Source organism: Lemur catta, chromosome 3, assembly GCF_020740605.2.
Source record: "Lemur catta isolate mLemCat1 chromosome 3, mLemCat1.pri, whole genome shotgun sequence".
Classification (NCBI taxonomy): Eukaryota; Metazoa; Chordata; class Mammalia; order Primates; family Lemuridae; genus Lemur; species Lemur catta.
Genome location: NC_059130.1, coordinates 40,385,233 through 40,401,720, shown reverse-complemented (window position 1 = coordinate 40,401,720; position 16,488 = coordinate 40,385,233). Strand labels below are relative to the sequence as shown.

General features: G+C 46.5%; 1 protein-coding gene across 1 annotated transcript in view; it reads left to right on the top strand.

The window, feature by feature from the left end:
* TNN (tenascin N) overlaps positions 1–16,223 on the top strand; it is a 58,728-nt gene extending 42,505 nt beyond the window's left edge. The window contains exons 14-17 of the mRNA XM_045546534.1: positions 5,887–5,983; positions 6,858–7,025; positions 13,830–13,993; positions 16,066–16,223. Coding sequence (XP_045402490.1) covers positions 5,887–5,983; positions 6,858–7,025; positions 13,830–13,993; positions 16,066–16,206 — 570 coding nt within the window. The 3' untranslated portion in view covers positions 16,207–16,223. The remainder of the gene's footprint in view (positions 1–5,886; positions 5,984–6,857; positions 7,026–13,829; positions 13,994–16,065) is intronic.
* Positions 16,224–16,488: the final 265 nt, after the last annotated feature.

Genomic DNA, 16,488 nt, shown 5'->3' with positions numbered 1-16,488 from the left:
AGAGGATCATATGGTCTTTGTTTTTGCTTCTATTTATGTGGTGTATTACATTTATAGATTTGCGTATGTTGAACCATCCCTGCATCTCTGGGATGAAGCCCACTTGGTCGTGATGGATTATTTTCTTGATAAGCACCTGGATTCTATTTGCTGGGATTTTATTGAGAATTTTTGCACCTGTATTCATAAGGGATATTTGTCTATAGTTTTCTATTTTTGTTGTGTCCTTTCCTGGTTTTGGTATGAGAGTTATGTTGGCTTCATAAAATGTGTTGGGGAGGACCCCATCTTTCTTGATGTTGTGGAATAACTTTTGTAGGATAGGAACCAGTTCTTCTTTGTAGGTGTGGTAAAATTTGGGTGTGAAACCATCTGGTCCTGGGCTTTTCTTTTTGGGGAGGTTTTTTATTGCTGTTTTGATTTCAGTTCTTGATATTGGTCTGTTCAGGAATTCTATTTCTTCCTGGTTGGGCCTAGGGAGGCTGTGTGTTTCTAAAAATTTGTCCGTTTCCTCAAGATATTCCAATTTGTGTGCATAAAGGTTTTTGTAGAATTCATAGATGATATCTTGTATCTCTGTGGCATCAGTTGTAATTTCTCCTTTCAGGTTCCTGATGGAGGTTATTAGAGATTTTTCTTTTCTGGTCTTAGTTAGTCTAGCCAAAGGAGTGTCAATTTTTTTATCTTTTCAAAGAACCAACTTTCTGTTTTATTAATGTCCTGTATAATTTTCCTGTTGTCCATTTCATTTAGTTCTGATTTGATCTTATTAATTTCACTCCTTCTGCTGGGTTTAGGCTCAGTTTGTTCTTCTTTCTCCAGTTCTTTGAATCTATTCATTAGGTTGTCTATTTGTAAATTTTCTGTCTTTTTGATATAGGCATTTATGGAAATAAACTTTCATCTCAGGACTGCTTTAGCTGTGTCCCACAGATTTTGATAACTTGTGTCTCCTTTGTCATTTAGTTCAAAGAATCTTTTGATTTCCATCTTGATTTCCTCATTTATGAAATGATCGTTCAGGAGAGGTTGTTTAGCTTCTAAGACTTTGAGTAGAAATGAGAATTTCTGTTAGGGTTGATTTCTACTTTTATTCTACTGTGATCTGAGAAGATGCATGGTATAATTTCTATTTTTTTAAATTTTTTAAGACATGCTTTGTGTCCTAGCATATGGTCAATCTTAGAGAATGTCCCATGAGCTGATTAGAAGAATGTATATTCAGTGGATTTTGGATGGAATGTCCTGTAAATGTCAGTCAGGCCCATTTGTTCTAGCGTTCTGTTTAAGTCCATTATTTCTTTGTTTATTTTCTGTTTGGAGGATCTGTCCTATGCTGTCAGGGGGGTGTTGAAGTGTCCGGCTATTATGATGTTGCTGTTTATCATCTGGTTTAGTTCAAGTAGGGTTTGCTTTATGAATCTGGGCACACCTAAGTTGGGTGCATACATACTAAGTATAGTTATGTCTTCTTGTTGAACTGTACCCTTCACCATTATATAGTGACCATCTTTGTCTCTCATTACTTTTGTTGATTTAAAAACTAAGTTATCTGAAACTAAAACTGCCATGCCAGCCTTCTTTTGGCTTCCGTTGGCTTGAAATATTGACTTCCATCCCTTTATTTTCAGTCTAAGTGCATCTTTGCAGGTTAGATGAGTTTCCTGGAGACAGCAGATACTTGGCTTATAATTTTTTATCCATTGGGCCAGCCTGTGTCTCTTGAGTGGGGAGTTCAAGCCATTCACATTTATGGAGAGAACTGATAGGTGGGGCAGATCAGTGTCATCCTGTTGGGTAGAACTTCATTGCTATGTTTTCTCTCTTGAGCCATTGTGGTATCTGGCCTTTGATCTTTAGCTTTTGTGTAATTTTACATTCGTGAGTGTTTCTTGTGCTGGTCCATGTGCCACTCTGTTTTGAATACTTCTTGGAGGGCAGGTATTGTCTTGGTGAATTCCCTCAGTCTTTGTTTATCTGAGAATGTCTTAATTTCTCCTTCGTATACAAAAGTTAGCTTTGCTGGGTATAAGATTCTAGGCTGGGCATTATTTTGTTTCAGGAGAGTGAGGATGGAGCCCCAGTCTCTTCTTGCTTGTAAGGTTTCAGTTGAGAAATCTGGCATTATTCAGATGGGCTTTCCTTTGTATGTTACTTGTTTCTTTTCCCTTACAGCTTGAAGAAGGGCCTCTTTAGTGGACATTTTGGTCAGTCTGTTGACTGCATCACGTGGTGTCTTCCTATTTGCAATGAATCTCCCAGGCGTTCTTTGGGCTTTTTGTACCTGTATATCTAGATTTGTAGCAAGGCCTGGGAAATTTTCCTCAATTATATCTTCAAATAGCTTATCCAGCCCTTGCGTATTATATTCTTCACTCTCAGGAATGCCCAGAACTCTCACGTTAGGCTTCTTCACATAATCCCACATTTCTTGCAGACTCTAGTCTTTTCTCTTATTTCTTTGCTCTATCTCTGTGATTGACTTATTTAATTGGAAGGTATTGTCTTCAATCTCTGAGATTCTTTCTTCTGTTTGATCTACCCTGCTCTTGAGGCTTTCCACTGTGTTTTGTAGTTCCCTGAATAAATTCTTCATTTCCAGGAGTTCGGTTTGATTTTTCTTCAATATTTCAATTTCTTTAGTTTATTTTTCTTCCAAGTCCTGGATTTTTTTTGTAGTTTCTTTGTGTTGGTTATCCATTTTTTCTTGCATATTGTTCAGTTTTCTGAAGATCCATGTTTGAAATTCTTCTGTCATTTTGGTTTTCTGAGTTTGGTTAATGTCCATTGCTAGAGAGCTGGTGTTCCTGTTTGGGGGTGTGCTTTCTGTTTGATTCTTCATATTTCCGGAGTTCTTTCGCTGATTCCTTCCCATCTGGATCAGCTGCTGCTTCTTGCCTTTAGATTTTCGTTTGGATGATGACACACCCTGTTTAGTCTCTGAGCCAGTAGGTGGTATTTTTGGGTGAGAATTGACCACACCCTTTATGATGAGTCAGTAGATGCAGTAAAAGGGTGTGCAGAATGACCTCCCTGTCAGTAGGTGACACTTGCTGGGAGGGGCAGGGTGTAGTGTTGTTTTTGGGTCCTGTAACCAGCTCTCTTTCCTCTGGAGAGACACTCTAGTGCCTCACGTGTTGGGTGGGGCCCTGGGACCTCCAGGTGTGTCTTTATTCTGCACCTAAGTGGGGGCAGGTCAGGGAGTGAGTCTGGGCAGAGCTGGGTTGGGTGAGCCTGTCCTCAAGCTCCACAAACGCCGCTAGCAGGGGTCAAAGGTCTATTCTTTGCCTCTGGGCAAAGCTGCCAGGGAGGGGCTGGAATGGCCCCTCTCAGCAGAACAAAGTCTGAGTGTGAGGGTGGGGCTGTCTGAGACCTACAGTCTAGAGCAGACCTCGCTCCTTTCCACCCTCCCCTATTCCGCAGTTTCTCCGGGGCCTCTGCCAGCAGGCAGGACCTCAAGCCAGTGGATCTACCCTGGCTGTCATGCAGGCCAGGAGGTTCCCTGCCTAGGATCGCAGCCTGGGCTGGGTGCACGGCCTTCCTGTGAGAGGAGGGTTGCCCTTCAGGCATGCTGATCTGCCCCTGAAGGCATACACACTCCGTAGGGTTGTTCATAAATAGCCCTTCTGTGTCCCAGGGCAATGTGATTGAGGCCTGGGTGTATGGGATCTGGTCTGCAGACCTGTCCCCTGGGCCCTGGAGATCAATCCCTGACCCTTCCAGGGAGAGGAGTGCTGGTCTCAAGTCACCCACGGGGTTCCCAGGCTGGATCAGTATCTCTTCGCCTCAGGATTTGCCCTGCGCTCCTGGAGGCAAGCAGCACCTGGGAGGGCGGGTGGGTAGGGAGCTCACAATCTGAGTACCCCTCAATCTGCTGTAGGTCCCCAAAAGGAGAGGTCCTGTTACCTGCAGATGCCTCCGAGTGGTGGCTAAATTGTCTCTTTCGGCAGTGGCCAGTAGGCAAAGGGGAATGGCGAATGAAGCAATATGGCGCCTGCAGATTGGCTTGGGTCAGCGGACCGGGAGGGGCCCCGAGGGAGCTGGGAGCCTGGTGCCCCGTCTGCAAGAGGCTCATGGCTCACTGGCGGCGGCCATCTCTGGGCTGGTGTGGGCAGGTCTCTGTGCTCAGGAGCCCACCTGCAGTCCAAAAGGCAAGGGAGGGGAAATGTAGCTGCTCCACCTACCCTTGTTGCTGGTCTCCAAACCTCTCGGGGGCTTTTCTCCTTCCAGTTCTCCTCTGAAGCTTCTTCCTATGGAGCCTCCTGTAGTTTCAGGCACCCTTCCTTCCGACCCTCGTCTGATCTATGTTCATCTGTCTGATTTTTTTTTTCACTTTCTTCTAAAATCTATCTTGCAGAGACACTCTGGCTGGCAGTTTTTCCCGTCCGCCATCTTCCGAACTCATAATATTCAGAACTCCAGCCCTTACATCAGCTGCTCATGTGGCATCTTTGTTCACAAGGATGCCTCAGAAATAACACCCATTTAGCATGTCCCAGATGAGCTCCTGATGCACTCATAAAACCCATCCTCACTCAGAATCCCCAGTCTCGGTGAATAGCTGAGATTATAGTCATCTGCAAGTCCAAACCATAAAAATCACCCTTGACTTCCTCCTCTTTCAGTTCCACGTTCTATCACCACGTCTGTAACTTGAACTCCTACCACTTTTCTATCACCACCTCTGTAACTTGACCTGCTACCACTTCTGTCTGTCCTCAGGGGAGCCACCCATCCAAGCTGCCATCCCCTCCCACCTGTCCCCTGCAGTGGTCTCCTAACTGTCGTCTCACTTCCACTCTTGCCCCTGGCCACTCCCTTCTAGCCAGTCCATTCTCTACACTGCAGCTAGAGGAATCTGATCAAACCTCACTTCCTGCTTAAAATCCTTCAACAATTTCCATTGCTCTGATAACAGGCCAACATAGTCAACAGTCCCTGTTCAAGCCCCACCAGGACTGCCCCTCGCTCTTTCCAGCCTCCCTTCCCATCCCTTCCTCAGACCCCGGCAGCCCCAGCATTGGCTTCCCATGCTGCTGCCTGACTCCTCCTACTCCTCCTGCAGCTCCCAGCCACGTCCTGCAAGGACTTTCCTTGGTCAGGCTCTCCTGTTTTATGTTCTCACAGTCCTATTGCATCTTTCCTTCATAGCCCTTACCAGTTTGAACTGCATATTTATTTGTTTGATTATTTAATTGATTAAGTTCATTTCCTGGGCTGTTATCTCCATCAGGGCAGGGACCATTTCTGGTTTATTCACTTTGCACATCATCTTGGATAGTGGCTAGTACACAATAGATGCTCAGTAAATATTTGTTGGATGAACTTTTTTCTCCGTAAGTATTAAATAATTGCTATGTTAAGAATCAAGGGAATTAAAAAATACTTCCTAATTTCTCACTATTTAAGAGTGAAAAAGACAACGTACAAGCCTAACATGACCCAGTTGAGTTGCATAGATGTTGAAGGTTACAGGTGAGAGCCAGCAGAGGTCTGGAATGTCCTGCCCTACACAACCCACCACTAGCAACCAAAGCACAAATTCCCCAAGTTTCTCCCTGGGGCACTGAAAGAATTGAAAGTTCTTGGGGACAGGAATCTTCTCTGCTTTTGTTCTACATGTTTCAATACCTAGCATACAGCTATATACCTGAAGAATGCTTATTAATATAGTGGAACCAATATAGTGAATCTACTGGTATATAAATAAAGATCATTTCTACAAAGGAAAGAAAGGTGTGCTAGCTGGAGGAAGTCAGCATATGTGCAGGCTGCTGAACCCCTCTTTTCTCCCGGGACTACCTTGGGAAGTGCAAATATTGTTCCCCTTCTGCTCAGTGATGTCTGTTCGATGTGTCATAGTGAAGCGTCCGTCTCCCTTCTCAGGTCTTCCAGAGGCGGAACACCGGGCAGCTGGATTTCTTCAAGCGCTGGCGGAGCTACGTGGAAGGCTTTGGAGACCCCATGAAGGAGTTCTGGCTTGGTACGATCTCTGAGAATCTAGGAGGGCTGGGTTGCGGAGGGGTGACTTCCCCCTTGACAACTGGGTCAGGCAGCTTAAGGGAGCCCACCATATTCAGGAGAGGCCCCGTGACAGGGATACTGACAAGCCAGCCCAGCAGGGGCCTGGTGGGCAAGCCCTGCGCTCAGGACTTGTCACAAGATAGAACTGTCACAGGGGGTTTTTATGCTGTCTCTAAGATCTGCAGGATCTGCCCGCAACCTGAATTTCTTAGAAACCACAGTAGAAGAAAAATAGTTGATTGACTGGAATTCTGGGCTATAACTGGGAGACCATTCTGGTAGTCCCTAAAATCCTGCCTGTGAGGCCTGACACTGTGGGCCTTGCTTTTCCCCCTTTCCCTCTGCTTTCTTCTGGAGCGGATGTTCACAGAGAGTGAAATAACCAAAGGCATCAATTGGGAAATGAAGAATTAAAAAACCATAATCTAGATACTCTGTCTAATAGAGTAGATGATATTTGTGGTTTTCTCAGTATGGAATCTCTTTGGAGATCTTAGGGCGAGGGGTTGCCCTGCTCCTATACTGAGTGAGATAAATGGTGATCAGTAGGCCTGCTTCTGTATAGAGAGACGGAGCCCACCAAGGCAGAGTCGCGTCCACATTTCCCTGCCCTCCTCACTACTTCCTTCCGTAGGACGTGGTTTCCACACTCCTCAGAAATCACAGGATGAGAAAGGAAGCCACCCCAAAGAGAAAGTGCTGGGAAGGCCCCTCATTAACAGAGAAGGGAACAGCTAAGGTGACTTTTGGTCCTGGAAGTCTCAGATACAAGTGGTGAGTGCTCACTCGCACCCATTGGTCGATTGGTTTGAAATGCCATTTATTATTTTTAGGACTTGACAAGCTGCACAATCTCACCACTGGCACCCCTACCCGGTATGAGGTGAGAGTGGACTTACAGACTGCCGATGAGTCAGCCTACGCCGTGTACGATCTCTTCCAAGTGGCCTCCAGCAAGGAGCGGTATAAGCTGACAGTTGGGAAATACAGAGGCACAGCAGGTGAGAAAAAATGTTTCCTTACTGCTAGGAAAGGAAACATTTGCTGTCTGTTGTCTAAGGATTTGTTTGCCGTGGCCCTGGGAAGTGGAATATTGTTCTGGAGGAGTGAATTGTCCTCACTGACAATTGAGGGCCTGCTCCCTGCACGGGGTTGGGGTGAAGAAAGTAAAATTGGAACTTTTATACACTCTCCATTGACTCCTTCCTCCAAGAAAAACCCTTTTTTTGTACTCCCCCAATTCAGGCTGTTGTACGTTGACTGATGAATCCACATTCTGAACAATTTCACAGAGCCTGTCAGTCTTTCATTTGGCTGTAGCAGTGTGGCTGTCGTCTTTGTCTGCACAGCAGTGTGTGTGTGTGTGTGTGTGTGTGTGTGTGAGGGGGGCGAGGGAGGGAGAAGGAGAGATCGTGTGAGTGTTTTGTAGCACTTTGCTATGAAGACAGGAAATGAAAGTTCTGATTCAGACTATAAGCAGTATGGTCTCGTTAACGTGACATAACTGCGACAGCACAGACATGAGCAATTCGGGGGGAGCCAGGGAATCTTCAGCCTCCATTACCTGCTCGTTGGACTTAAGCCAGTTGATGGTGTATTCATTTGTGAAGGAAAAGAACAAAATTAGGCAACGTGACTGAAATAGTGGAATTATAGCAGCAATCATTTTATTTAAGAGGGGGAGTGTGGTTATTGTTTTAATACTGAATATTTTAAAACCTGTATTTATGGTTTTAAGCCCTAAAAAGTAAGTCTGTTGTTTGACTTTTGCATGTTTTTAACTTTGGTATGATCACGTCAGGATGTGCTACCCATCAAATGGACTGACTGTATACGACACGCTTAGACTCACACATAAATAGATGCATAAAGATGTAAGGTGACTTGCAGGAAGTCAGCTAAGTGGTGAGAAACATAAAGAGCTACAGGAGTGGAGAAGGTGGGTGCTCTGACGTCATGGAAGCGGCTGAAGCAGGAGTCCTGCAGGACGGGAACTGGTGTTGGATCTGAAAGGAGGGTGGAGCTCCGATGGCAGGAGAGGAAGGGGCTCTCGGGGCCTGCGGGAGTCTAGGCATGAGCAAGCCTGGGCAGCAGGAATTGAGGCACACTCTTGAAGCCTCACAGCACTCCTTGAACCTGCCCACTCAAGGACCCCTGGTGGCAGAAAACTGTGAACAGGACCTCTGAGTGTCTGAGGACTTGATCTGAAGAGGCCAACTGCTCTTGCAATTTCTTTGAGATCTTGTAATTTCAGTTTTAAAAAATCCCATGAATTTTACATTTCCCAGTACCTAACATGGAACATGGAACCTGGCACAGAGAAGGTGAATTCAAAAAACGAAATCACCAGCAGAACTTTTCTATATATGTAATCTTATTTTTAATATATTTTTAATGACCTAAAGAATAGTCCCTGAGATTCAAGTTGTTTCCACAGGGGTCAGGGAAGGAGTGAGTTTGGTGACATAGTGACATGGGAGGAGACAAAAGGGAGGGGTGGACACCTACCAGAGTGTGAGGAGTTTAGGCTATAGACACCAGAAAACTGTTCAAAGATTCTGAGTAGGGTTGGGTGGGGAAAAGTGTGTAAAGAATTATTTCAGGGAAAAAATGATCCTTCAAAAAAAGGCGTTGCAGCTAGAAGAGCCTGCACTGCTTTGGGTACTGTCACTTCTTCCCTCAGTGGTGCTGGGTCTCCATGGGCAGGAAGCAGGCTGTGCTCCATCCACTCAAAGTGTAATTCAGTCATGCGTCACTTAATGGCAAGGATACATTCTGAGAGATGGTCTTTGCGTGAGCGTCTTAGGGTGTACTCACACAAATCTAGATGGAAGAGCTTACTGCACACCTAGGCTACGTGGTACGGCCTGTTGCTCCTGGGCTACAAACCTGTGCAGCATGTTACTGTGCTGACCACTGGGAAATGGAACACAATGGTATTTGTATATCTGTACATGTCAAATATAGAAAAGGTACATTAAAAATACAGTATAAAAGATAAAAATGGTACCGTGTTTAGGGCATTTACCATGAATGGAGCTTGCAGGACTGGACGTTGCTGTGGGTGAGTCAGTGATTGAGTGGTGAGTGAACATGAAGGCCTAGGACATTCCCGCACACTACTGCAGACTGTATAAACACTGTGCACTTAGGCTGCACTAAATTTATAAAAAAATTTCTTTTTGCAATAATAAATTAGCTTTAGCTTACTGTAACATTTTTATTTTATAAACTTTTAAATTCTCTTTAACTTTTTGACTCTTTTGTAATAACACTTAGCATAAAACACAAACACATTGTACAGCTGTACAAAAATAATTTATGTACTTATTCTATAAGCTTTTTACTATTTAAGAAATTATTTATTCTTTTTGCTTTGTAAACTTTTTCATGAAAACTAAGACACAAGCACACACTAGCCTAGGCCTGCACAGGGTCAGGATCATCAGTCTCCCACCTCTGGAGGGAGGAGGGAGTCACTGTCTCCCATCTCTGCATCTTGTCCCACTGGAAGGTCTTCAGGGGCAACAACATGCATGGGGCTGTCATCTCCTGTGGTAACAATGCCTTCTTCTGGACTATTTTTTGAAGGCTGTTTTACAATTAACTGTTTTAAAAATTTTTTTTTCATTTTTTCTTTTTAGCTACTCGGTGACCAAGGAAACATATATTTTTTTTAATAAGTAGAAGGAGCACACTCTAAAATAATGATAAAAAGTATAGTATTAAATACATAAATAAGTAGCATAATCATTTGTTATTATCAAGTAATATTTACTCTACATAATTATGTGTGCTATACTTTTATATGACTGGCAGCTCAGTAGGTTTCTCTACCCCAGCATCAGCACAGACACGTGAGGAATGTGTTGCACTATGACATTAGGATGGCTACGATGTCACTAGGTGATAAGGAGTTTTCAGCTCCATTATAATCTTAGGGGACCACCATCATTTATGTGGCCTGATGTTGACTGGAACGTCATTATGTGGTGTATGACTGTACAAAACATGAAAATCAGGCATAGAAAAAATATAATCGGGAACCGAAGATGGGCATTCATGTGATTATGAGTATATTAACTGAATGAGGGGAGACTTAAACATGCTGTTTTGTAGGACTAAGCACACTGCCCACCTCTTCCCCACCCTCTGCCTCGCCTTTAAATCAGATCAGACGCCATGCCTGACAGCTAATTGCAGGCTGTCACCCTGGTGCAGTAAGGCACGCACGTTCTAGTCTTCCTCAGGCCCCCTCGGCCTCCTGCTCCCGTCTCGGTCCTCGTGGAGCCGGCCTGGTCATCCCTTCGGTTTCCAACACCAGTTAGCCTCAGCCTTTCTTTCTCAGGCTAAGAGTGTCAGTCTTCACGGGCTCCCTTTGTGGGACCCTCCCCGGACAGGATGTGAAGCTGGGTGTTTCCCTGTGCCCCCATCTCTACCCGAAACCCAGCGCCCTCACTGGCCTCCTGCCTGGGGACCTCACTCAGGCCCATTTTCCCAGGCTGCTCATTCCCCTTTCCTCCCCATTAAAATTTGCCTTTTCCGAAGCCTGTCTTAAAATAATCCAGTAAATGAACTGATGCTAATGGGAAAGTGAGTGAAAGGGAGTCAACATATTCGTGAATTAATGTGGTTCCCCTCCCAGGTACCCTATTTGCATTTTAACTGTGATTAGGGGATAATTCCTGTTCTGTGGTTGTTCAGGCCAGCAGTGCCAGTCAGTGGAGGATGTATTTTTTAATAGGACGTATTTTTTAATAGCAGACTTTCACACAGCACTTAGGCAGCAATCTGGTCTTCCCATGTGTACTATCATTCCCACTTTTAAATTCTGAATTACAATGGTGGGGTTACTGGAGTTTCAGCTTTCTTTATATATGCTGATTGGTCCACGAGGAAGGTTTTAAAATTTAGGAAGCTTCTGGCTACTCATGTCCTAAACGATGAGGCACTATTTGGAGGACACAGCATTCAGGTGGAAGGTGAACATTTTGATATCTCGTGCATAAGCTAGCTCTCCCCAGCTTCCAACTTCATTATGGCCCTGATTAGAACTGACAGATGTGCAGCCCTGGCAGAAATGCGCAGCTCAAGGCTTGTCCCCTGCTCAGACTGTCCAGGTGGGCTCTCAACTGTTGGCTTCCACTAAAGTCATATTGGAAAACTCGTTTTTCTTTCATGAAGCAAACACCAGCAAGGTAATGGTGTGTATGTTTAGTTTCTGATTCTAAGTCTTGGAGTGGGGCAGGGAGGCTATCTTATAAGCTCTACCTTCAAGATGCTATTGATCTATTCATAGATTATAATGAAAACAGAAAGAACCAGACATTAGGATGGTGCAGAAAGACTTCTATGGGCTAACCAATTGTTGACAGGTGATTTCAAGTCCCACGTGTTGGGACTCAGTGGTGCCCAACCCAGGATGGGTCCACCCCTGGGAGCACTTGGAAATGTGAGTAGGGTACTCTGAGCATTTGGAGGGCTGGCAGGGATGCCAAATATCCACAGTGAAGAATTATTCTACCCAAATACCAGTGTCTTACTTGTTCTGAAGTGGAATTTTAAATGTTGGTGCTTGAAAAAGAGAAAAAGTTAATGGGTACATGGCCAAAAGGGCAAGTTAGAAAGAGCACAAATCACTCTTTCATTTGCCCGCTTCTAATCCCCAGATAAAAGACGTGCAAGGTCCAGACACAGGGTCCTGTGTCTGTATGTGGCTTACAGGGGATATGACGTTAATGGCTTCTCCTTGTCCGGGATGGCACAGCTGCCTGGGTCATCTTCCCTGTCCCATGCATTGCTGGAGGAGGAGAGTGGGTCTCAGGGTGACATTTTGATGAGAAGGATGATGAGTAGCTTGAACCCACCCTGACCTTGGGTTCAGACCTGTGTACACTCTGAACGTTAGGGTGGCTTCAGCTTCTAGGAGGTAGAAAATCCACCTGCAGAAACAAACTCCCACATTTGGGGCAAAGTCCTCTTCACCGTTCTTTATCCCAGTGCCCAAGTTTAGATAATCACAAACATATCTTTAAGAAAACCTCTGCACAGATTCTTAGAAAACAGCTCTGGGAACTTTCTATACAGGTGAGGTAAGATGTGCTCATTTAAAGAATGTTACTGAGAAGACGTCACATGTTATTTCAAGCTGTAGTTAACTTTCTGGAAGAAGTCTGAAGGGAGGAGGACATGTATGTGACTAAAGTGACAGTGTCCTTTTCTTTGGTCGGAGCAAACTACTGGGGCAGAGTAGTTCTGCTGTGTCTGCATGAGAGGGGCCTCTGCGCCGTTCTCCTCCTGCTTTTGCTGGGTGGGGTGTGAAGGAGCCACAGTTTGAGATCACAGAGCTGGAGGGGCACGTTGCGACCTTCCCTTTGCACAACGTGTTGCCGACTCTTTGTATGCCTGCCTCACCCATCCCAACTCAGTTTTTGAGAGCAAGGACCTCCCCGTTTTGTATTCTCAGAGTCTAGCATGTGCTGATCGATAGCAGGTGTTCGGTAAATGTTCCCTGAATAAATAAATGAATGGAGTTGTAGGCTAGAGGTTCTCACGCTGTAGCCTGCACAAGGAGCATCTGAAGGGCTTGTCAAAGCATGGATTGCTGGGTCCCACCTGATGGTTTCTGGTTCTGTAGGTCTGGGGTGGGGCCTGAGAATGTTAATTTCTAACAAGTTCCCAGGTGATGCAGGTGCTGCTGGTTGGGGACACCACTTGGAGAACCATGGTTGTGGAGGCTTGTTCATGCCAGCATAGTTGAAGCCCCTTGTTGAAATAAGCAAGCCACAGGTAGGGTGGTATCTCAGAAAGGACTCTGGACTTGGAGCCTGAGGATGAAGATTTGAGTCCCAGCTCTACCACTTATGGACTATGGGACCTTAACAAGGCCTTTGAGTCTAACCTTTGTGAGTTTGTTTCCTTGTGGGAGGAAGAGGTGCCCTGCCTGCCTCTCAGGCTTGCTGTGAGAGTCAAGTGAGAACATATGTGTGATGATTGGTAAACTCAGAGATTAGATGAATGTAAGGATCGTTATTGCGGGGACGGAACTTGATTAAGCTTGTGATTGATACGGGTCCTTATTGCCTTTTACGAGCTGAAAAAGAAGATAAGCTTATACCAGGATGACAAATACGATAGGGAAACAGGAGAAATATGAGTAAAATAAAGCAGATTTCCAGGCAGGATGCAATGAGGCACTACACTGTACATTGTGCCTAAAGGGCTCTAGAAGTTCAAGGGTGTGTGTGTGTGTGTGTGTGTGTTAGTGTGGGTTGGAGGATGCAGAAGGAGAACCTTCCTCAGGAGCAGGGATTTGGACTGACGAAGGGCAGAGAGAAACCCCACGGAAGCAGGACTGATCAGAGCAGAGGGTGCCTGGTGGGGACACTGGGATGTGAGATTGTGCGTAAGGTACAGCCAGTTACAGGCCCGAGAAGCAAGGAAGAGCGACTCACCCCGTATGGTGGGCAGCAGGATGTTAGGCCTGAGATGACAAAAATGGATGTGTAGGGTTCATGTGGGCTGGGAGAACGGCCTAGGGTGGGAGCCGTGGGTGTACGGGAGTGGCCTGTAGGAGGAGGGGCTGGATGATGGGTATGAAGGGGCTGTCAAATACGGCTCAGGGGTTTCGGGTCTGGATGGGGGGTAAAGGGTTGAGCTGTGGCAGAGGCGGGGAGGGCGGAGAGTGGTTTTCTTGTGTGAGGGGTGGTCAGGGACTATGGGGAGATTTTCTTGCTGGGTCCCCTTTTGATCATCCCGCAGTGGCTAGACTTGGGCTCTCCCTTCCTATTTCTTCTCTCCTGCAGGGGATGCTCTTACTTACCACAATGGATGGAAATTTACAACTTTTGACAGAGACAATGATATTGCACTCAGCAACTGTGCCCTCACGCATCATGGTGGCTGGTGGTATAAGAACTGCCACCTAGCCAACCCCAATGGCAGATACGGGGAGACCAAGCACAGTGAGGTAGGTGACAGGTGAACATCTTTTCTGTCCCAGGCTCTGCCCACATGCAGCTCCCAAAGGGACACCTTCCAGGCCAGTCTGGCAGCCCCTCTCCTTCCCAGGCTTCCAGTCTGGGCAGCAGAGCTTCTCCTCCAGGCTCCGTGGCCTTGAGGTCACGTCCCTCCCGCCCATTGGCTGTGGCCTCCACCTGCTCTGCACTCCCACCAGTGCTGCACACTCAGGGACAAGTCGAGGAACTCTCGGGCTGCCCACTGCCCTGGAAAGACAGATGATATGGGATCTCATTTTACTGGTTCACACATGGACACTGTCAGCTCGGGCTGCTGTAACAAAATGCCACAGACTGGAGGGCTTAAATGACAGACATTTATTTCTCACAGTTCCGGAGGCTGGGAAGTCCGAGATCAGGGTGCTGACAGATTCAGTTCTTGACGGCGACTCTCTACCTGGCTACACATGGCTGTCTCTGGCTGTGTCCTCACACGGTAGAGAGAGAGGAGCTCTGGTCTCTTCCTCTTCTTATAAGGGCACTCAGCCCTTCATGGACCACCCCCCCACAACCTCATCTAAACCTGACTACCTCCCAAAGGCCCCACCTCTAAATACCATTATGTTAGGGGGCTAGGGCTTCACTGTATGAATTTTGGGGAGACACAACATTCAGTTCATAACAGACACTTCCTAATCCTTTCTAGTTGTCATAGTTGAACCAGAGCAATTTTTTTCAAGTTCTTTGATCACCAGGAAAACAAAGTCTTTTTTGCCTTAGGTCAGACCTATCCTTGGGTCCCCTTCACCCAGCACTTGCCCAGAGCATTGTGGCAGTCCAGTCTCTCCCCTTGAGGAGTGTGCACACTGGGCTAGGAGTCCAGCAGGCTCCTCTCCCCTCCCTTGTTCTGAAACTTTGCTTCCTGTGATTTCTCGACCCTCCATGACCACCGTATATCATCCTGACTCTGCCAGCTACAGGGCACCTCCAGCCTGCTTCCTCACAGCTCCTTGAAAATTGCATCTTTGCTTCTCCTCACCATTAATCCTCTTCCCTCCAAAGCCCCTTGGAGTCCCCATCCTAGGTTTTTAATTTCCTCTCCTACACCCTGATCCTAAGCCTTCAGGAAGACACCTCTCCCCAGAACTCACCTTGTGCCAGTGTTACTATAAATATTAACATGTCTAAAGTCCAGGTACATTTTGATTACTTTGGCCTTGACTGGGCTTCGAGGACTCCCAATCCTTCTGTGATTTTTCAAACAGAAGAAGAAATTTGCCCCCCAGGGAAGCCAAGTAGGGTGGGCCCATGAATCATGGTGGCAGTTTGTGGGCCGACTCAGGGAAGCCAGTGATAGGAGATCAAATATTTGAAATGAGCAGCCAGCATGCCCTAAACCATCCCATATTTGCTAATAAAAGACATTCATCTGGTTAATGTGCTTTTCACAGTCTGCAAGGCATTTAGCTGCTTGTTTATTATTTACCTCACAAATTAAAATACATAAAATTGGGCACTTGGGCTCTTTATTGGCCAGGTTGCAAGGTTATTAAGTGAATTAAATATTATTGCGCTCACCAGTCAAAAGACATAAAATGAAATTTAGTTTTCAGCAGGCTATTTGTTACCCCAGAGCTAATATCTAAACAGTCTAAATTGAAAATGATTTTACACGATTGGCCAATTAATATGTTTATTTTTGCCTTTAATTTTTTGGAAAGGAAAAGAGTGAGGCAAAGATAATTTGCTCATTGCTGGCCAGGTTGACCCCGTGTTATCTGTGCGGCAGCTCTGGCCCCGCCCACCTCCTGGCTCACACCCGGTTGTCCCACCGTGGAGGCTCCGGGTCCCCAGCCTGTCTCACGCCAGCTGCCCAGCAGAGGGCGCACGTTTCCCCGCCCTCGCCTCCCCCTCCCGGTAACCAAGGCGCACCTCCCTCCCTCTCTCCCTCCCTCTCTCCCCTGCCCCCCTCTCCCTCTCCACCCCGCAAGCAGAGAGGGAGTGGTTTCACTGGTAAACAAGGATTCTTTTGTGCCATAACCCACCCTACCTCCTCTTGATGTGGCTTTTTTTCTGTGTGTAGGGGGTGAACTGGGAGCCGTGGAAAGGACACGAATTTTCCATTCCTTACGTGGAGTTGAAAATCCGCCCTCATGGCTACAGCAGAGAGCGTGTCCCGGGCAGAAAGAAGCGGACGCTGGGAGGAAAGACGAGGACATTCTGAGGGCCCATTTGAGCGATCCTTGCGGGGACACGACCAGCCGGGGTTGGGGCTGTGCGAGCTTGGGGGGGGGGGGGGGGCGGGGCGGGGCCTGCCGAGTGGAAGGTGCAGTGCTCAGAGCTCTAGCTGCTGAGGGCGCTGGGTAACCCGCAGAACACATCAGGTCACCCAGCTGCCGGCTACAGGGGTTCCTTCCTGTCACCTGCATTTTTGCCCATCTGTATGAGGGGCCTGAACATCAACAAAATAGTAGTTGCACAGGATGTATGGGAAAGACAGCATTGG